The 23,105-nt window shown below is 38.6% G+C and overlaps 1 protein-coding gene across 6 annotated transcripts; it reads left to right on the forward strand.

Annotated features, from left to right (window-relative positions):
- Positions 1-4,796: 4,796 nt before the first annotated feature.
- On the forward strand, positions 4,797-19,569 carry LOC110745685 (uncharacterized). 6 transcript variants are annotated; one of them, XM_088250499.1, is made up of 9 exons: positions 11,211-11,557; positions 11,645-15,086; positions 15,966-16,754; positions 16,838-16,990; positions 17,084-18,234; positions 18,319-18,403; positions 18,475-18,570; positions 18,669-19,075; positions 19,171-19,569. In XM_088250499.1, exons 3-9 carry the CDS (start codon positions 15,969-15,971, stop codon positions 19,313-19,315), a joined length of 2,823 nt encoding a protein of 940 aa, XP_088106625.1. In that variant the 5' UTR covers positions 11,211-11,557; positions 11,645-15,086; positions 15,966-15,968; the 3' UTR covers positions 19,316-19,569. The 6 variants fall into 6 exon arrangements, 1 of the variants encoding a protein (XP_088106625.1); XR_015834536.1 differs by lacking the exons at positions 15,966-16,754; positions 16,838-16,990; positions 17,084-18,234; ... (2 more) ...; positions 18,669-19,075; positions 19,171-19,569 and adding exons at positions 4,797-4,953; positions 5,034-6,174; positions 8,073-11,076 and having other exon boundaries at positions 11,205-11,557; positions 11,645-12,799; positions 14,566-15,081; XR_015834535.1 differs by lacking the exons at positions 15,966-16,754; positions 16,838-16,990; positions 17,084-18,234; ... (2 more) ...; positions 18,669-19,075; positions 19,171-19,569 and adding exons at positions 4,797-4,953; positions 5,034-6,174; positions 8,073-11,076 and having other exon boundaries at positions 11,205-11,284; positions 11,371-11,557; positions 11,645-13,144.
- Positions 19,570-23,105: the final 3,536 nt, after the last annotated feature.

Raw genomic sequence — 23,105 nt, forward strand, 5'->3', positions numbered from 1 at the left:
TGGCCTTCCAAGTAAAGCATGATAAGCCACATCTACATCTACTACGTAAAACTTGGTAAGCGACCTGATTGGCCACACCTTCAAGTTTACTTGCACATGCCCGACTGTGACCTCACTTTTATTTCCGAAGCCGCTGATGCTTGTTTGAGATTGCACTATCTTGGATAATGGAATACCAGCTGCCGTAAGCACAGATAGAGGCAATATGTTGACAGAGAAACCTGTGTCCACCAAAGCCCTTCTTATAAACACATCGTTGATTTGTCCATCCAAATAAAGTGGTCTTCTATGATCCGGATATGGAACCTCCATGTCTTCATTTGTGAAAACGATAGCATTGTCGTTTCCCAAGAATGACCTTTGTAGTTGAGCAGCGAAACAATAAGGATTCGACTCCGCAGAGATGTTCATGAGAGCTACAACAGCTGCTTCTCTTGCCTGAGGCCCAAAGCCAAGTTGGTCAAAGAGTGACTTGAATTTCGGATTCCTTTGGAGGACTTGTGAGGCCGTAGGTCCCTGCTTCAGACCTAGATAACGTTGCATCACACTTGCTTTAGCCTCCATAAGATTGTGAAATGTTACAGCAGCTGTTTCCTGCGGCACGGACGAAGCCCCCAAGTAGCATTCTTCTGGCACGTCCATCGGGAATACTTCATTAGCTGTGCTATCATCCCATCCATCAGCAAGAGGCCATGGGGTATTATAGCTGGAAGGTTTCGAATATTTGCACCAGTAGGCTTTCTCCATGTTTCCACAAGGTTCCCAAATAGCCTCGGGTGGCTTTGAGTCATTCTTCCATGGGTGGCATAACTCATCGTCGTCGAGTAAGTCATCGGAGCATGTGATGACAGCAGCTATTTCTTTTCCCCTTCGTTTTGGCAAGGGGTCTTCATCAATAGTTTGCTTCCTAGAAGGAAGTTCGAGGACTCCCTCATGTATTTTAGCATGTAAAATCCTCCTCAAGCTTTGACATGCCGTGGTTGGGTGCCCTACAAACTGATGGTAACGGCAGTACCTAGGATCATTTTTCTCCTCTCAGGTAGGAATTTTGTAAGGTCTGAGAGGCTTGATTGCACCATCAGCAATCATTGTGTCGAGGATGGCATGGAATTCTTCGTCTTTGCAAGGTAATGGCGGGTACGTCTCCCTATCCTTTCGCTTGTGTGAGTTGTAGTCACCCGATGACTTATCATCCACAACCAATGTTTGATGCGTCTCCTTCTTGTCACTCTTCCAACTTCTTTGCCTAGCTGGTTTGACAGACATGCTTGTCTTCCTTACTGCTTCCAGCAGCCGAGAAAATTGACTGATGCCAATATTCTCCAAATAAACTCTATAATCTGCCACGATATTGCTGATGCAAATTTCGACCAGCGCCTCCTCATCCTTCTCGTCATAGCAATCCAAGGCCAGGTCCCGGAACCTGTGCACAAAGTCCGCGGGATCCTCCCCATGTTTTTGGCGTGTGTTGTTGAGTTGAGTGGTTGTGACCCTCTCCTCATGCTGGAAATACTTTTTGCAGAACCTACTCGCCAAATCCTCCCACGAACTAACAGAGCCTGGTGCTAGTGTTGTATACCATGTATAAGCACGATCTGTAAGGCTCTTCAAGAACTCACGAAGCCGGAGATTATGGTTGCCGGCGTGTGGTCCCAAGGCATCAAGGAAGCGGTTGACATGCTCCTTTGGGCTTCCTTTCCTCCCATCAAAGAGGACAAAGGTTATTGTTTCATAGCCCTTAGGATATGGCTGCTGGAGCAAGCTTGATGGATACGGTGGTTGAGGAATAAACTTCCAATCCTCTTGGCTTATACTCAGCTCTTTTTCCAGCATAGCAATGACGTCTTCTTGGGTGACAAAAGATGGTCCCTTTTGTTCAGACCCCTTTCTAGCAGCAGCAGACTCCTCTTGTGGGTGTCTCTCATTTTCTTCACTCGGCTTAGAGACCGAATTTTTTAACTCCTTGATCGTGTCTGCCATCTCCTTCTGAGTTTCACCCATGGCATGGATGGAGCAATGAGGTCTGAAAGGGTGAAAGCTCCCTCACTTGCACGTCCTTCTTCTCTAAAGGAGGCATTTTGCCTTGATTCCGAGTCACCATGGTCTGGCCCCTCTTGAGAAGTCATGTTATTGCTTCTAGTCTTCTTCTTTGGAGGCATTGGATGAGATATTGGCTTAATCCTCAGCAGAGTCGCCAATTTATGTATGGGTCTTTTTCTTCCGGAAGCGAGTGGGCTGGGCTGATGAAATTGTCCCCTTTGTCTGAGTTCGAAAATTAAGCCCCAAAATGCTTCGAAAGGGCAGCAAGGCCTTTGGAAGTATTTTGGTTATCTTCACCAGCCAAAACAACAGCAACTTACAGATAATTTCTTCATGCTTATAGATAAACTTTTGGGCTTGGCATGAGAGGCATGTGGCATGGGAGAAAAATTATCATGGGTTTAGCACTTTAGAGACAGAGTTGTGGGTTCCTACAAAGGACAGGGGTTCTAATTGAAGGGAAGAGAGGTTTTAAGGAGGTTTGGTGGAGAGCTTTGGGTGATTTTCGCAGTTTCTAGTAGCTTGACAGTGACTCTGTCAAAGCTTTTGTCAATCTGCCAAGATAAGGGAAATGAGGGGGGAATTGGCAAGGATAGCACGAAAATGGCTGGGTTTGCAAGTGAGAGAGAAAGCTTGCTCTCTGGAGGTTGTGGGTTGTCTTGTGTTGGGTAGAAGAGGCCCTATTTATAGTTGCTGGGGTTTGTTCTTCTCCAAGAAACCCTAATGGTTTCTTCCCAATCTAGCTAAGCTTTTCTCTTCCTTTCTTCTCCTCTTTCTTGACTTACTTCATGGTGGCAAAGTCAGCTCTACCCAATCCCACAAAATCAGAGATTTTTGGGAACTCTAGGCTTCTCCCAGCGGCTGCTTCAGAGGGGAGCTTCCATTTTCACCCATCTTCTTTCTCTTATTTCCTCCTATTTTCATGGCCAAATCTGATGAAGGAAAGAAAAATGGGTGCGCCTGCTGGTTTAAGAGATAGCGCCCTCCCCTGCGTGTCAATACCCCTTGGTTTCTTGAATGCTTGCACTTGGAACTCGTTCTCCCAGTAACCCCTCACATGTGAATCTTTGGCCTCTTCATGGTCTTTTGTTTCAGCCAAGTGCTGAAGGCCTTGACTTCCCCTTATTCAAATGGTTGGGCTTTTTAATATAGAAAACCAAGTCATCTAATAAGTGGGTTAGGTTTACCAAATATTTGGGCTTTGTGGGCTATTTAAGATAATGGGTTATTTTTTTTACTAAAATGATGGGCTATTTTGGTTGGGTTACTCTAGTTGAAGCAATGGTCCATTTCCTCTCTTGTGCTTACCCATGTTTGGGCCTAAGAAAATGAGCTTGAGTCCCGAGGCCCCCAAGCGACCCGAGACTTCCATTCCTTGGCCCATCCATGGGCCCCATGATAATTTGTTACCATCCACACCACAATCCTACTCAAGCAAGCCCCAGGCATTTAAGTGGCTTAGGCCTACTTAAGCTTGTTGTGGGATAATAATTTCCCGCTTGGCATAGCGCGTTGCTTGGCATGCGCTTGATGAGATAATTGGCATGGATTTGCAAAGCTAAATGCACTCTTATAATTTTATCTCAGTTTCTAGCATGATAGATTTTTATTTGGCATGGCATGTAGAATATGGCTCGTGCACGGAAAACTTTTGTGCACTTCGAATTGAGTCTTTTTCCAATAATATATCGTCTTGGGCCGTGAATTTATTCGGGCCCAACCATGGATTTTTTGGGCCTCAACACTCGTTAATAATTTTAGGGTTAAATACCTTTTTGGTCACTCAAAAAAATTTAGCCAAATTGGTCACTGTGTTTCCAAAAGTTTACGATTTATAGACGTTTCATTATCTTCCGTCAACTTCCATTAAGTGCAGTTTTTTTTTTATATTTTCATGAAGCACGTTCAAGTCTTCTTCCTCTAACTCAAAGAGTTAGGTTATTGTGCTATAAGAGTTTTAAAAATATGGGGAAATCTTGGGTTGAAATTGAAATAATGAGGTATAATGTCACAAATTGGGTGTTATATTGAAGTCTGAATCAATTGAGTGAGAACCGTATTGTGACTTTGGTTGAAAATGAGACATAATCAAGGTGATAGAGCACAAAAAAATATTGGTATGTTGTTGATTTCATTTTAATTTGATTTTGCTTTTTTATTTTCCTTATACCTCACAATTTTGATTTCAACCTAAGATTTCCCGCATTTTGCTAAAGTCTAATAGCACAATATATATATATCATAACTGGTTGAGTTAGAGGAAGAAGACTGAAGGAGAGTCCTAAAAAAAATAATAATAATAAAAACTACATTTAACGAAAGATAACAGAATGTCTATAAATTGTAACAGAATATATTAGTCTATTTTTATTTATGTCTCTCGAAACCTTGCCAGATATATGTAAATTACACATGTTGTATAATATGTTGATTTGCCGTTCCAAAAAACAAAATTGATTGATGATGTTCAGAGTGAGGGATAAGAGAGAGTGATGGTTAAATTGGAAAAATTGAAATTACGGTCATCAAAATTGTTTTCGTACCTACCTAACTTTAGTAACTAAAAATGCTTTTCACCGTTCTGTTCTTACACTCTGTTTAAAAATGGACTTATTTTCTCATGAAATTGTTTGTAGTCTCATTATTCGTTGGTACTTGAGACCACCACCAGACAAATGCCAACAAATGCATGTGCCACGGTATAAAGTAGATTGAAGGTATTTAATGATCGGTTGGTGAGAAATGCATGTGTCCACAAATATCAAAATAGTAGAGCCCAGCAAGACTTTTAAGTCTCCTCCTGAGAGTTAAAGAAGCTCCTCTGCCGGTCTCTGCTTGCTATTGCTGTCTTGTATTGCAAATCTGCATTCATCATCTCCTTCTCCTTCTACCTACGAGAGAAGCTCTGTGCCTGTGCGTCTTCATCCATCTCTTCTTCTCGTTTCTTAATTAATTAACTAGCATTAATATGATCTGCTGTTTGTCTTGCGCAGGGTTACACAAGGAAACTAAGATATGGCAGTAGGATCTGTGCTTACTTTTGCGACCGAGGGAATACTGACGAAGCTGATTGACCTTGCTGCTGAAGAATTCCGTATGGCCTGGGGATTCAAAGCTGAACTAAGGAAGCTCAGTCAATCCTTATCCATCCTTCAAGATTTCTTAGGAGATGTTGCTGAGAAGGGAAAAGATGGGGGCAAGGCAGAGGGAGATTGGGTGAAGAAACTTAAAGACATAGCTGATGAGGCTGATGATGTCTTGGAAGACATCAACTATGAATTTCTCCGGAGACGAGTAGAACTGCAAAACCGAATGGGAAAAAAGGTGCTCAACTTCATTTCTGCGTCAAATTTTCGACAAAAGATGGCACACAGAATTAGAAAAATCAGCGCTTCTCTGGCGGATCTCAAGAATGAAGCAGCTTTCATTGGGTTAGTTGCAAAGAAAAAAGATCCAACCTTTCAAAGAATTAGGGAGGACCGAGAAACCAACGCATTCATTGGTAAAGATGAAATCATCATTGGAAGGAATGCGGTTGTGTCAGATATAGTTACAACATTGACCAACTCCAATACTAATGAAAAAAATCTGTTGGTTATGGCGATTGTGGGAATGCCAGGACTGGGAAAGACAACTTTGGCCAAGTCAGTGTACAATGAAGGTGCTATCAATGAGTATTTCAACAAAAAATTGTGGGTGTGTGTTTCAAACACTTTCAGCGTCAATTCAATTTTAACTGCCATGTTAGAATTACTCTCACGAAAGGTAGCCACGACAAGTCAGCAAGCATTGCTTACAAACCTCGGAGAAGAGTTGTCGGGAAAAAGGTATTTTCTTGTACTTGATGATGTTTGGAATGAAGATTTGGAGAAATGGGAACGTTTGATGAGCTGTTTGTCAAAGTTGAATTCTGCTCCAGGAAGCAAAATTATTGTCACTACCCGCAGTGTCAAAGTTGCATCAATCACAGAAACACTTCCACGGCCTAAGTTAGAACTTCTATCAACAGATGAATGCTGGTCCATATTGAAATATGCAGCTTGCTCAGATGGTAGTTCTGATGTACCTCTTCATTTAGAGAGTATTGGACGGGAGATTGCTAAAAAATGTGATGGTCTACCATTGATGGCAAAGGTACACGTACTATATGTATATATATATATATATATATTATTTTTCTCACTCACTTTTTTTTTCTTTGTTTTTTTACTGATACAAGCATTGCTTACAGCAGGCATTTTTATTTATTTAAAATTTTATAGATTGTTGGATGAGTTCTTGGCATTTAGGGATCATATCATGAATGAGTTACTTTGAATTGCATTGATGCATTTTCATGTTGAAGGAAATAACATGGTCTGAAAGAAGAGAATAGTTTCATGTCATCATGCCTATCACAATCACTTTATTAAATAGAAACCAACAAAGATATTCCAGTATGATTCCAACTCTTGGCTCTTCCAGGGATGTCTCCAAACCCTTAATTAACCTCAGTATTGATAAAATATTGCTTATTGGTAAATAATTTTAATAACCTAACAAATATAAAATTAGGGGTTACAATTTATAGATATTCTATCAATTTGCTATTAAAAGATATTAAACTATTAGAAAATCAATTAAATGTGATATGTCTGTCAACAACAATTTATTTTTTCACGTGAGGAGGCTTTTCTCATGCATCATCTGTCGGTCAACAATAATAAAAGAGATTCCCTCTTTTTAAAGTTGGTTTTTTATCACAAATAGTCCTTGACGTTTACGAAATTATCACGAATGGTCCTTGAGGTTTTTTTGTGACACTAACAATCCTTAATGTTTGGACTTTTTATCACAAATAGTTCCTGCCATCAAGAATTCTGTAAAGTGTTTGATGTGGAAGATAAGTGGAGCCCACATGTCCAATCACATCGTGACATGTGGATTAAATAAATAAAGAAATATTTTTTTTTATGAAAATCCATTAAAAAAACCATTTAGCCTCTCTCTCTCTCTCTCTCTCTCCTCCCTGTGCTTTCCCTCTCCCTCTGTTTTTTTGTAGCCTCTACAGCCCGACTGAAAGTTCTTTGTTGCCTTTACAAACCTAATAAAACCTAAATAATCATTTGTTGCCTCTGTTTCAATTCTTTTGCATTGAATGGCTTAATCATTTGGATCAAACAAACTTTTGATATAATTTTTCCATCAAAACAAGAGAAAGCTAATTAACTTTCGGACTATATGTTTAAGGGAGAGGGAGAGGAGAGGGAGAGCAACAGAGGGCGAGGGCAGAGGGAAAGAGAGAGAGGCTAGAGGGAGGAGAGAGAGTACATCGGGAGAGAGAGATTGAGTATAGAGAGGGGATGAGAAGTTGCACAAAAACATGGATATTTATTATAAAAAAATATTTCTTTATTTATTTAATCCACATGTCACGATGTGATTGGACATGTGGCTCCACTTATCCACTACATCAAATACTTAACAGAATTTCTGATGTCATGGACCATTTGTGATAAAAAGTCCAAACGTTACTATTAATATCACAAAAAAACCTCAAGGACCATTCGTGATAATTTCGTAAACGTCAAGGACCATTTGTGATAAAAAGCCTTTAAAGTTTAAACAAGTATAAAAAAGTGCTAAAAATAATAAATAAATAATCCAAACCCCATAGAAACCACCTTCTTTTTTTAGATTATTATACAATAAAACATTCAATCTCGTATCCAAAAGTTTTTTTATGCATAGGCTACCTATAATATTTACAATAAGAATTTCATATGGGCTTGCCGGTCGGGGGATTGTTGATAAAAGGGATTTTATTTTATTTTTTGTCTAAGAAAGTAAGGGATTTAAAAGGGAGAATCGGTTTGGTGCTAAACATAGGGGGTTTAATTCAAATTTTGGGTTTTAGTTTTTAGTTAGAAATATGTCGGTTTTTGTCTAGACTATTTTAGTTGCATGGGGCTATATCTGAATGACTCTTCTTTAAATTGCTAATTATTTTATCCTACTTATTATTTGATAGAAATTCTCTAATCCATTACTAGGTTTTGGAAGGCATTTTGCGCTCTAAAAAGACTACTACTGAATGGTCTAAAGTCAAAGACAGTAGAATATGGGAGTTACCAAAGGGAGAAGATAAAATCATGTCAGTCTTGAAGTTGAGTTTCGATAATTTGGAATCACCAGCATTGAAGCAATGTTTTGCATATTGCTCAACGTTCATGAAAGATGCCGAGATGGAAAGAGATGTCTTGATTCAACTTTGGATGGCTCAAGGATTACTCCATCCTTGTTCAGAACAAAGTAATCTAGAGATGGAGGATATAGGTAATGAATATTTTGATATTCTATTCCAAAGCTCCTTATTTCAAGATGCTATAGTGGATGATGAGGGCATTGTTATTCAATGCAAGATGCACGATCTCTTGCACGATCTTGCAGAACGCGTATCCGAATCTGGATGCATGATGCGAGACTTCCCCAAGATTCAACATGTTGCAACTCCCAGTATTATAGAAAGAATTCCAGAAGGAAGTAGTGGGAAATTAAGATCACTGTTTTTGAATGCTGAAGCACTACCTCGAAACATGTTGCCAGTGTTTAAAGCTTTACGCGTCTTGAAATTATTTGCCGTATATATTGAGGAGCTTCCAAGTTCAATCGGAAAGCTGAAACACTTGAGATATCTTGACATTTCCTTTACAGTAATCAAAAGTATCCCAAATTCTATTGGCAGGCTATATAACCTACAGACATTAAGAGCAACAAACTCCCGCCTTGAAGAATTTCCAAAAGATGTGCAAAACTTGATCAACTTGAGACATGTTTATTGTGACAGGGGAACGAAATTTCCAGTTGTTGGGGTCTTAGGGAAATTGACTAGCCTCCGAAAATTACCTTATGAGGATTATGTGGTGATGGGTAGGGAAATTGAGGAGCTGGCTGCCTTGAATCAATTGAAGGGTAAATTGATTATTTGTAATTTGGAACATGTAAGGAATAGAGATGAGGCAAGGATAGCTAAATTAAAGAATAAGAAAAACTTACGCGGCTTGATATTTGTATGGTCGAAAGATAGATCAATAACCAACAATAATGAGGAGGACGTACTAGAAGGCCTCCAGCCGCATTCTGAGTTGGAAAGGCTAGAGATTCAATATTTCATGGGTACTAAATTTCCATCATGGATGATTAAGCTTGACAATTTAAAGCAGATTAAGCTTAAGGGGTGCAACAGATGTGAAGAAGTCCCAACACTCGGCCATCTACCTCATCTTACATTTGTTTGGATTGAAGGAATAGATAATCTAAAATGTGTTGGAGCAGAGATTTACGGAACTGATCTTGTTTATGATGAGGCTACGGCAGGTATAAGGAGAGTGGTTGTATTTCCAGCACTGAAAGAATTACACATTCATGATTGCAAGGAGCTAATTGAATGGATGGAAGCACCAGAACAAGTCATGGTGTTTCCTTGCCTGGGGAAGCTAGATATCCGGAATTGTCCCAACCTGAGGAAGGCTCCTAGTCATTTCCCATCTCTGAAGAAGTTGAATATACAAGGTCATAAGGAGCTTACATGTCTGTCTAAAGAGATGTTGTTGAAGATAGAACGTATGAAGATAAGAGATTGGGAGAAGTTAACTTGTATTGCCCCCGATGTCTTTGGTTGTTGTGCATCTCTTCGAAAGTTACTTATATACCAGTGCCCTAGTCTACAATCTATTCAAGATTTGCACAGCTTCAAGTCCCTCCGTGAATTGAGCATTAAAAGTTGTGAGAGATTAGAAAGTTTGGTGAGTAATGGCCCCGTCTCTATTGTGGAGTTAAGTATAATTAAATGTGGTGGTCTAGAATCTATTCCAGATTTAAACCTCTTCACATCCCTTCGTAAATTGAACATTCAAAATTGTGAGAGATTAGAAAGTTTGGTGAGTAGTGGGCCCGTCTCTGTTGTGGAGTTGAGTATAATTAAATGTGTTGGTCTAGAATCTATTCAAGATTTAAACCTCTTCACGTCCCTCTGTAAATTGAACATTCAAAATTGTAAGAGATTAGAAAGTTTGGTGAGTAGTGGGCCTGTCTTTGTTGTGGATTTGCGTATATGGAGTTGTGGTGGTCTAGAATCTATTCTAGATTTAAACCTCTACACATCCCTCTGTGAATTGAGCATTAAAAGTTGTGAGAGATTAGAAAGTTTGGTGAGTAGTGGGCCCATCTCTATTGTGCGTTTGCATATATGGAGTTGTGGTGATCTACAGTCTATTCCAGATTTAAACCTCTTCACGTCCCTCTGTGAATTGAGCATTGAAAGTTGTGAGAGATTAGAAAGTTTGGTGAGTAGTGGGCCCGTCTCTGTTGTGGATTTGGGTATATGGAGTTGTGATGGTCTACAGTCTATTCCAAATTTAAACCTCTTCACTTCCCTCTGTCAATTGAGCATTCAACATTGTGAGAGATTAGAAAGTTTGGTGAGTAGTGGCGTACAACTGGCCTCCTCTCTTGTGGAGTTGAAAATAAGAAATGCCCCTAATTTAGAGAGTCTTCGGAGTTTAGACAACCTCACATCTCTCTGTCAGTTGGTGATTTATAATTGTGGGAAATTAAAATATCTGCCCACACGGCTACATTGCTGCGCAAGTTTGAAGGCATTGGAACTTGGTTGGTTTTGTGAGGAGCTCGATTCCTTCCCTGATTTCCATCTTGGAATTGGATCATCACAACTTCAAAGATTAGAGTTGACGGGGTGGCCCAAGCTCAAGTATTTGCCTCAACAAATTCAACACTTCACTTCTCTAACATCTTTACAGATACGCAGATTCAATGGAGTGGAGGCTCTTGAGGATTGGTTGGGTAACCTTACATCCCTTAAAACGCTAGACATTCGGTATTGCCAGAAGCTCATGAATCTACCTAGTGTCACAGCTATGCAACGCCTCACCAAATTACAAACCCTAAGAATTTGGGAATGTCCCCTTCTGGAGGAAAGATGCACCAAGGACAGCGGCACAGAGTGGCCCAAGATTTCTCACATCCCAAAAATCTACAGTAATTTCTTCTTTCCTGGAATCAAAATCCTTTTCATTCTTCACCTTTCGGTTTAACTAGAGTTTATTCATTCTAAATCATTTCTCAAAGGAATAAGACTTGTTTATCCTTCTCCTTTTTCTTGTCAGTTTGGTGACTAGACTGCAGACAGATTGACTCTATGCGTACAATGAATTCATAATAGCTCCAACTTTGACAGTGAAGAAATGTAAGGTTTTCAAACTTCCACTTCCACTTGTCTTCTAATGGGCCCGTCTCTTATTTTGAATATAATCTTCTCTTTTATGGGGAAAGACTTGAAAGGACGGGCGTAAGGTGTTTTTTAAAGAATTGCGGAAAGTATCAAGTAAACAAGATTTTAGTAATTTGTCGTAGCTGCATCCAGAAGTATCTTAAACTCTGCGTGCTATTGTTGTCTTGTATTGCAAATCTGCCTTCCTCATCTCCTTCTCCTTCTACCTACGAGAGAAGCTCTATGCCTGTGCATCTTCATCCATCTTCAGTCTCTTCTTCTCGTTTCTTAATTAATTAACTAGCACTAATATTATCTGATGTTTGTCTTGCGCAGGGTTTACACAAGGAAACTAAGATGGCAGTAGAATCTCTGCTTACTTTCGCGACCGAGGGAATACTGACGAAGCTGACTTCCCTTGCTGCTCAAGAAATCAGTCTTGCCTGAGGATACAAAGCTGAACTAGGGAAGCTCAACGAATCCTTATCCATCCTTCAAGATTTCTTAGGAGGTGCTGCTAAGAAGGCACAAGATGGTGGCAAGCCAGTGTAAGGCTGGGTGAAGAAACTTAATTAAGGAAATAGCTGATGAGGCTCATGATGTCTTTGAAGAAATCAACAATGAATTTCTCCGGAGACGAGTAGAACTGCATAACGATATGTGTAAAGAGGTGCTCAACTTCTTTTCTCCCTCCAATCCCATTTTGTTTCGACTAAAAATGGCACATAGAATTAGAAAAATCAGCGCTTCTATGGCGGAGCTCAAGAGCGAAGCATCTTGCATCGAATTAATTGCAAAGAAAAAAGAGGCAACCCTTCAAAGAATTAGAGAGGACCGAGAAACCAACGCATTCATTGGTAAAGATGAAATCATCATTGGAAGGAAGGACGCTGTGTCAGACATAGTTACAACATTGACCAACTCCAACATGAATCAAGAAAATCTGTCGGTTATGGCGATTGCGGGAATGCCAGGACTGGGAAAGACAACTTTGGCCCAGTCCGTGTACAATGAAGGTGCTATCGATGTGTATTTCAACAAAAAATTGTGGGTGTGTGTATCAAACACTTTCAACGTCAATTCAATTTTAACTGCGATGTTAGAATTACTCTCAGGAAAGGTAGCGACGACAAGTCAGCAAGCATTGCTTACAAACCTCCGAGAAGAGTTCTCGGGGAAAAGGTATTTTCTTGTACTTGATGATGTTTGGAATGAAGAGTCTGAGAAATGGGAAAGGTTGAAGAGCTGTTTGTCAAAGTTGAATTCTGCTCCAGGAAGCAAAATTATTGTCACTACCCGCAGTGGTGTAGTTGCATCACTCACAGAAACACTTCCGCGGCCTAATTTGGACCTCCTATGAAGAGATGAATGCTGGTCCATATTGAAACATGCAGCTTGCTCAGATGGTAGAGTTCTGATATACCTCTTGGTTTAGAGAGAATTGGACGGGCGATTGCTAAAATTTGTGAAGGTCTACCATTGATGACACAGGTACACATACTATGTATGATACATACACACATATATATATATATATATATATATATATATATATATATATATATATATATATATTTTATACAAGCATTGCTTACATCAGGCATTTTTATTTATTTATAATTTTATAGATTATTGGACGATTTCTGGGAACTTAGGGATCATATCATGAACGGGTTATTTTGTATGAAATTTCAATATGGTGATTCGCTAAAAACCTTGCTTCTAGTGATCATTGGGTTTTGTAGGAAATTTCAATATTGTTACTCAGAAAAAAAAAATTGTGGCCGATTTTGTCACTGTGATTTACAAATTTACACTTTATAGATATTCTATCAATTTGCTATTAAAAGATATTAAACTATTAAAAAATCAATTAAACATGATATGTCGGTCAACAACAATACAAGAGATTCCCCCCTTTTTAAAGCTTAAACCCCATCGAAAGCACCATCTTTTTTTAGATTATTATACAACAAAACATTCAATCTCGTATCCAGAAGTTTTTTCAATTTTTAAGGGATTTAAAAAGGATTTTTTTTTTTTTTTGTCTCCGAAAATAAGTGATATAAAAGGGAGAATCTGTTCGGTGCTAAACATAGGGGGGTTATGGCATGGGATTGTTAATAAAACATTATTAATGGATAATTTTGCCGTTCAATTCAAATTTTGGGTTTTAGTTAGAAGTATGTGACTTTTTTTCTAGACTATTTTAGTTGCAAGGGGCTATATCTGAATGACTCTTCTTTAAATTGCTAATTTTTTTATCTACTAATTATTTGATAGAAATTTTCTAATCCATTACCAGGTTTTGGGGATGTTATCCAGTGTTTAAATTATTTATTTTATAGATTATTATAAATAAATCCAATCCTAGGCATGTATTTATAAAAAAACTCACACACTATTTAAACATAGAAACACACCCAAAATAAACCCAATTGTATATTTTTTGGGTGTGTTTATAAATGAGTTTTGAGTGTGTGTAATGATAGGTTTTGGGTGTGTTTATAAAGTGTTTTGGGTGTTGGGTTTTTTTATAATTTCAGCCCCATTTTGGGTGTTTTAGTGAAACCCCCTTTATTTTATCAATAAGTGGACATTTGTTTTTAAAATGGCTTCCATTCAATTTCGAATTTATTAAATATTCATGAATGATTATTTATCATTTTTATTTTCAAGTGTGACACATTTATGTTCTGTTAGTCTGTTATAGCTTGAAATGATTGCAATTATTTATGTATGCTCAGAAATTATGGATAGTTAGAAAAGTTTGTTATTAGTTTGAGCAAGATGCTACAGAAATGAAATGATTTATTTATAAGTTTATTTTCAGGCATGAACATTTTATAGTATATTATTCAGTTAAGACTTAGAATGAAATTAAATGTTTTTGCATGGTCAGAAATGTTGGACAGTTTGGAAAAATTGTAAACAGTTTCAGGAATGGATTTTAGAAAGGTTTATTAACAGTTTGAACAAGGGATTAGGGAATTAAGTTTTATGTAGAGTTTTACTTACTGTTTTAGTTTTCAATTTTGTTTATGGATATATTTTAGTGTTAGAATTGATATTAGTTCTTTTAGTATAATGCTTATTTTATTTGTTTAATAGTTTGGAAAGTGAGGAATTTAGGAAACAGACTTATTAAGGCCCTATTATTGCTTTTACCTTCAAGCATATGTTACTGGTTTATGTTTGGAGTTGGTATTAAATGTTCAAGTTATTGTTCATGAAATTTTTGTTATTCCCCTCATCAGTATAGGTCAGACTATAATGAGTGGAAAGTTATGAGTGGTAAGTTATAAGGGGTTCACTTTATAGCCATCAGATCAATCCAAAGGCTAGGGAGAATTGAGATAAAGTTTTGCAATCGGGTAGGTGAGGAACCCAAACCCGAATTTAATATCCAGCATTGAAGTTGGTCCCAAAAAAAAAAAAAAAAGAGGCAAGTTCGAAGTTTGAACAGAAAAAATCAATTCGAAGTTTGAACAGAAAAAACCCATCACTCTAAAACCCATAGCTCTGAGAAACTGCTAAGCTCTGAGAAAAGGTTGAAGGCAACGATTAACGACGGTTGAAGGAAACGGTTGAACGCAGCGCAACTCCATTCTCTAAACCCTGAAAAAGTATTTATTTTCAGTGGAAGGGGAAGTGGCGAAGCAGTGGAAGGGGAAGGAGAGAAGCCGTATTTGTTGGAAGTGAAAGGTTCCATTTGTGGAGCAAAGCCGCACAAAGACCCCGCACAGACACCTTGCGATTGTTCAATAACCAACATTTGGTGAGTAATTTATGGAATTTGAGTTTAGGGTTAGAGTAAAGGTTTTCCCCAATTTGTACCATCAATGTTGTTGGATTTGGCATCTCTTCCTTGTGCTTCACTTGCATGTTAATTTTTGCTTGTGTATATGTTAAAAAATGAATGAAAATCAAGTCAACACATGTTAATAACATGTCAATAACATATCAATAATGATATGAATAAGATAATGGTGTTGAATTGGAGGAGACCCTGAAGTCAATAACATGTCAATAACATATCTCTGGCGCTATAATATATATATTTTTTGAAATAAATATTATTTCCCTTGTTGCTAAATTTGCCTGTGAAAAATGAGAAGATATAATAATAAAGTCATGAATAAAAGTGCAAAGCATTTGAAATGAAGGTTGATCCATGATCATAGTAGCTCACTGAAGAAAAAGCTAGAAAGAAAGAAGGATGTGGCAATGGCTTAGCAAGCAGATAGCAGAGCAAATTCTTTGCTTTGCTTCCTTCCACTATCTTTCTTATTTATTTATTTATTTTGTGTTGTGTATGAGATGACAATAATTGTCATGTGTGTGAAGTGCAGAACTTGCCTAGATTGCACTCACACTCACTCATGCATCAACCATTGATTGGAGTTTGTATCCAAAAATAAAATACATGCTATTGGTTGTAATTCACAGAATCATTGCATTAACAGGTATTTGCACAAAATTTGTCATATTGCTTTGATGATGTTAAAGGCTGTGATCAGTAATCCCTATGCGCATGTACTTCATAAAATTTGTAATGTGCCTGGTTGACTAGTTATGTAAATACTAAATACCAATATGATTGTGCAAATACGTGGTGGTAGTATACGTGTTAACGTTATTTCATCTTGTATTTTAGGAAATGGGATCCAACGTGCAGCTGGTATGGCCAGAGTCAGAGGCATATGCGTCACGGGTGAACAACTGCTCACATGCAAATTCAACCCTAGCTGCAATTCGAGCGAAGTTGAGTGCGGAACAATTAGAACAATTCAAGACATCATGCTTTGGCCATCTTCTGAATATAGACAAGATTCAGTTTAGCGGGCAGATTGTGCATGGAGTTGTGTTGCGTCGAGTCGCGGGGCAGGGTGTGAAAGACTTGGATGGACTGAGTTTCTTAATAGGGTGCGACGTTGCTCAGTTTACTCGTCAGGATTTCTGTTTGATCTCGGGGCTTCGTTTTGGGGAAGTGCCTGAAGTTTCTAGTGGAGAAAGTGCTGAAATTAGACTTCAGAAAAGATATTTTATAGACGAAGGAATTACATGTAATGCTTTAGAAGAAGCATTTATGAGGTGCAAAGAGAGAGATGACGTCTACAAGCTAGCTCTTGTTTACTTTGCTGAGTTAGTGGTTTTGGGAAGGGACAAGCATTTGAACATCAATGTAAATTACCTGACCCTTGTAGAGGACTTGGATGCGTTCAACAGGTATCCGTGGGGTTCGGTGTCGTTTGACAAAACCCAAGACAGTCTATTTTCTGCACCAACAAAGTATATGAAAAGCTTTGAAAATGAAGAGGGAAGAGAGAAGGGGAAAAGTAAGGTAACGGGAACAAGCCGGAAAAATGAGAAGGGCAAGAAGCATAAGCATGGTGAAGTGCAAAGGGGTGGGTGGAGTTTTAAAGGTTTCACGTATGCTTTCCAGGTACATGGTAATAATGTTCATGTCAGTTATGCTTTGTGAACTTTAAAACTTAAATAATGACTTTTGTCCTGTGAATTGTGTAGATTTGGGTATATGAATTAATTCCTAGAATGGTGGACCTGAATTACTGCAAGGTTGTTGATCCAACAGCTGTCCCGCGTATTTTGCGATGGAGAACGACTACGTCTATGCCCGAGATGAGGAAGTTGAACAATTATTTTTTCCAGAGCAAAGAGGTTTGGTTTGCAGCCCTTGAAACTATTTATAAGATTCAATGAAATTATTAAGTAGAATGATTGAATATGAATATTGTCTGTATTCTGAAACAGTCAGTTCAGTTGCGGGCGCTACGTCCGAGTGAAGAGGAAATGAGACAATCATATTGGAGTTGGCCACAGGATCGCCCTGCTGTTGTCTCGGCAGAGTCAATTCCTTCTTCATGTGCTGATCTTGATGAGTTGAACAAGCTGGTAAGCTTGTTGAGGTCCGAGTTGTTTCAAGTAAAGCGGGAAAATGACGTCCTTGAGTTAAAGGTCATACGGATGGAAAAACTTTTGGACCACTGTTTAGGTCCTCAGTTTGAGCAGGAAGTAAGGAGGGACCTAGCTTTACTGAAAGAGAGGACGAATCGTTGTGCCATCTCACATCTATTTACGGGATCTGACGAAATGGATGATAGTGAATGGGATGAAGGGCCAAGTAACAGATATGAGGGAGAGGAAAAGGACGAGGAGGGGATTGAAGGGGGTGAAGTGCAAAGAAAACCAAGTGAGGTAGAGGAAGCGCAAAGGAAAAGAAAAGAGGGAGAGCAAGTGAAAATAAAAAGCAGCAAGGGAGAGGAAGCGCAAAGAAAGAGCAGTGAGGGAGAGGAAGTGAAAAGAAAAAGCAATGAGGGAGAGGAACTGCAAAGAAAGAGCAGTGAGGGAGAGGAAGTGAAAAGAAAAAATAGTGAGGGAGAGGAACTGCAAAGAAAAAGCAGTGACGGAGGGGAACTGCAAAGAAAAAGCAGTGACGGAGGGGAACTGCAAAGAAAAAGCAGTGATGGAGAGGATCCGCAAAGAAAAAGAAGGGAGGGCAAGGAAGTGAAAAGTAAAAAAAGTGAGGAAAAGGAAGTGCAAATAAAGGAATGTGAGGAAGCGGATGATGAAGTTGTTTTGGTTTGTGATGACATTGGTGAGAGCACGGCGGGGACAACTGTTGAGTTTAATCTCGGGGATATTGATTTGGATCAACCTACAGCTGTGCTATCTGAGTTGAACGTTTGGTTGAATGATAAAGGTAAAGCTGTGGAACAAGGGGTCCAATTACGAAAGAGAAAGAGGATTATTCCTATGTGGAAGATCATTGAAGCTAGTGAATTGGTGAAAAAAACTGTGCCAGAGACAACCCGACTTCGGATGTTAGACCCAATGAAGGCGATTCCGCATGATGATATGGTGAAATTGCTGAAACTTTGTTGGGAATGGCGCCTTAACCCAAAGTAAGTCCCTTGTTTTTTGAGATAGAAGGCATTAGTGTATATATTTTTAAATTGTTGTGATCTAAAACTTTGTTATATTCACAGTTTAGTGATGCAATTTGGCCACGTGGAAGCTGAGATTGAATTCTTCGCTTCCCTCGTAAAAGCTGACGGTTGGCTGACAGGAGATGTAAGTTTAATTGATTATGCATTTGTTTTAATGTACATAGATTATGAGATTGACTAGAAAAACATGTGCAGCACATTGATTTGGGGTTGTATCTCATCCGGAAGCTACAACAAGATTTGGAGGTTGTAGAAATATCGAACTGGACAACGACCGATGTATTTTTCATGGTATGTCATAGGGCTTGACCAAGTGCAGTTAATAATTACAAATTATCCATACTTGCTTTGTGGAGGTGTTTAACCATTGATTGTTTTCTATTTCACAGAATCACATCCATACTTGCTTTGTGGATAATAAAAGAAAAAAAGAGCAGGCTGGGTGGAAAATTAGAAACAGTTTAGTGAACGTTGTAAATGGCAAGGTTCCGGCGTGTGGGGTGGATTGGCAGAACGTGTATAAGGTGTATGCCCCTTGTATGTTGACGAAGCATAAGCATTGGGTGGCTCTAATGATTGATCTGGTTAAGTGTGAAATCAAAGTGTACGATTCAATGGTTTCAGTTATTCCAGATGAGATGTTAAAGGAAGAACTCGCCCCGCTTTCAATTACGATTCCAAATCTTCTCAACTCCATCGACTTTTATGAAGAAGGTGTTTACGCAAACGACTGCAGCAGAGATTGGTGGTGTCCATGGCCAATAGAACGTGTGGATGTTCCACAACAATCTAATCAGTGAGCACAACTTTTTCTTTAATTTTATTACTTGAAATTGTCAATTACGTTACAATGTCATTACTTGAATTGATCGAGTTCTTGATTTGCTTCAGAGGCGATTGTGGCATGTTTGTGTTGAAGTACATTGAGCTTTTGAGCGCTGAGATTCCGTTAGCTACTTGCACCGCGCAGAACATGCCCTTTTTCCGGTTGAAGTTGGCTGCAGAGATATTACGGGGAGATGCTTACATGCCATGATAGTGGTTGAAATGGGTTCACGTACGTGATGATTAAATTGGTTTTGGAAATCTCCAATTTGAAAGTCATGTAAATACACAATACAGATCCACGGCTCCTTTTTGAATTCTACCTCTGCTCCTCAATTCTTCTTCGTCTTTCTCAATCTTAGTGTATTTTTGTACATAATTTTAAGTTTAAGTTATTGGACAACAATTAGAACCAAAATATTATTATAGCGGATGCATGCTTTCATTTTGATTAGTGTGATACTACGCTACGTTTATTCTCATATTAGGCTAAATGTATATAGTAGCTGGATGCAGAGCATGGACAGAAAAATGAAGAATCTGAAATGGAGATGCAGAGGCTTAGTGAGGAGAAAAGTAAATGGATCTGTAAATCTAGTGCACGTGGGCAAATGTAAATGGATAGGCATATGCGTTTTTGAAGTTAGGCACATGCCATTCCCATACATAGAATGTGCATCTGGAGTGTAAAGTTTTTTTGGATTTAATGAAACAAACATCTCTGTAATATTGCCCTAACTCCTTCACGACATAACCTTAACCAAACTGCATTGAATTGGGATTGGAAGACTGCATATGTGAACAATGACTGATGGCTTTTTAAAGTGTATTACATTATTGCAAAGTAATATGTCATGATTTATCCAAGCCACCATTCCAAATATCACATCCCAATCTTTAAGCCGTTCACCATGCCTTAACTTAATCGCAATGGGTTGCGTGTGTATTGATTGTAATTCTGTAAGGGAAATAGGCGGCTATGCCCTCGCCTCCAATGTTTTATTCAACCATGCCCTCTTTATAGAAACACATGCGATATACATGCAGTAACCCTTCAGTAAACATTCAGTAAACCGTCAATAAACCTCAATAAAACTTCAATAAACATTTCCCATCTGCAATGCTATAAAAACTTCCTATTGGTTCCGTACCGCCCATCGGGTTTGAATCCCTCTTTCCTTTATAATCGGTTAATAAATTCGTTGATTTTCTTTATTTTATTGGTCTTGGGCAACTCAGTAGCATAAAAGTAATGTATATTGGTGCATCTATATTGCTTGTCTATTGCGTCTATATTGCTTGTCTATTGCGTGCATAGCGTACATTTATTGCGTGTGTATTGATTGTTTATTGCTTACGAAGGAAATAAACAACAATACACAGGCAACAGACAAGCAATATACACGCAATACACATGCAATCTATACGCAATAGACATGCAATATACATCAGTCCCTAATTTCACCATCCATAAGGGAGTCGTATCGATTAGGAAATTCTACTGAATAGTTGTTCTTCCTACTAATAAACAATCAATAAACCTTCAATAAACATTCAATATCGGACAATAACATGCGAAATACATGCAGTAAACAATCAATAAACCTTCAATAAACATCCAATATCCGATAAATAACATGCGATACAAATGCAGTAAACAATCAATAAACCTTCAATAAACATCCAATATCCGATAAATAACATGCGATACAGATGCAGTACACAATCAATAAACCTTCAATAAACATCCAATATCCGATAAATAACATGCGATACAGATGCAGTAAACAATCAATAAACCTTCAATAAACATCCAATATCCGATAAATAACATGCGATACACATGCAGTAAACAATCAATAAACCTTCAATAAACATCCAATATTCGCGCTATAACATGCGATATACATGCAGTAAACAATCAATAAACCTTTAGTATACGCCAATAAACAATCTACCTATTTCAAGAACAATAATTTAAACTCAATGCCAATCCACCTATTTCAAGAACAAATATTACAAAATGGGTTTGAAAACTCATTGGTGGTGCGTGCAACATGTCTTTTTGGGGAGAACTTTTACAATCCTTGAAACTGTGCACTTAATTGGTCATTAAAAGAACAAATAATAATAAAATTGATAAAAGTAATAAAACTAATACCAAGTCCTTAATGGACTTCAGCATATTCAGCACCGTAGCATCATACGTGTCATCTGGCTGTTCTGCTTGAGCGGAAGTTACATCAACCCATTCAAATCCATTGCAACTGGTGGCTCCCTAATTGCAGGCATCATATATGCAAAATAATTGTGTCAGAGTTAGACCAAGGTTTTTTTCACCCACATACATATTCTGGAAATGAAAACTTACATAGGAGGTTAGGCACTTCCAAAATGGCTTCCCTCGATTTTTGTCTGATTTTGAAACCCGAAGCACCATTGCAGCTCCACAGTACGGACACCTCTTTGTTTGAGCGGGAGATGAAGACGAAGACATGTTGAATCTTCTCACTTGTACCTTTTCTCACTTAGATCTTCTCACTGAAACCTCTTTGGAATCATACCTTCTCACTCAGATCTTCTCACTCAAACCTCTTCGGACTCAGAGCTCTCTCATCTCTGCCCAAATGCGATTATATCCTCTTTTCTGTCTGTGGGTGGGTTGGGCATGCTTTCGACACATGTACCGTCAGATATGGGGCACAAACCAATATAATATTTAACTACCAAAACCCAATATGAAAATGGAGGGAAAACTGCCCTAAACCCTATATTATTTTCATTATATTTCATTAAACCAACTAGTTGGATAAACATCCATCACATTTTAATAACATTACTACTATATTTCGGTGTGGGAAAATGAAAAGTTATGTGATGGGACGTTCTGTGACTAGTCAGTAATCCGTCACATTTGTTTCATTGACATAAAAAGGGCGGGAAAATCCTAAAATTGCCTATGCATATAGGTTCTTAATTTACTTTTTGACTGTCTGACTTTGCATTTCGATGACATTTTCCTTCTCTTTTGTTTTTCTCTAGTTTTAGGGTGTTGGTTCAGTTTCTTTAAAAAGGGTCAAGGGAGAAAAACCTCAAGTGGAAACACATTTTCCAAACGGTACAACAAACACACCCTATAACAGAACCAAAACCCCATCTATTCTCATTTCTCCCCTCTTCCACTCCTCAAATCGTTCCATTCCAAAAAAATAGAAACACATGAATTCCAAATATTTCACTACAGTCGGAGGAAAGAGAAGGAAGCATATCCATTTGGAGATGCCCCAAGCCTTCATCCCGGAGTTGGCTTGGTTTAAAGTGATGTTATACGTGGCAACCCAATCTTCGGAAGATCTCTTCCGTATGGCATCTGTGTGCCCATTATTCCGGACGTTGGCAAACACTCCACAAGTGTGGAACACCATTTCAATGGCTAAGTACCCAGACCATCCTAGCTGGTACCATGCTAATCCTGCGGTCCAGCTTTTCTTGCAACAATGCAGAGCTTGCGAGAACCCTGAGTCGATATTTAGAGAGGCGTTCGACGTGTTTTTCATGCATGGTAACGTGGAAGCGTTGTATGGGATGCGCATCGCAGCCACGGCAGGCCATATGGAAGCGGCATATATAGTTGGACTTCTTGGCATGTCTGGAATTGGTCAGTCAAAAGAGGATGCATTAGAATTTTTGTGTTCTTTGAATCAACGTAACAACATTGATATGAAAGGAACCAGGGATGCTTTGAGACGAAGATTAAGCCGAGTTTGGAATGTTGCAAGACATATTGTAGATATGTTTTACTATGGGAAGATTAAGTTCAATCATTGCAGCGCTTGTAACAACAACGAATGGTGTTTTGTTATTGAAGGCTGGCCTACTGAAGCAAAGATAAATCCTTCGTTCTGGACTTGTTGCAATCGATGCAAATGGCACCGTGAGAGTGTTTTTTGGTTCAAGGTAATGCGTGTGTATGTTGTGCCAGGGAATCCATACCCTTATAA

Source organism: Prunus avium, chromosome 1 (genome assembly GCF_965620075.1).
Source record: "Prunus avium chromosome 1, drPruAviu1.hap1.1, whole genome shotgun sequence".
In the NCBI taxonomy this organism is placed as follows: Eukaryota; Viridiplantae; Streptophyta; class Magnoliopsida; order Rosales; family Rosaceae; genus Prunus; species Prunus avium.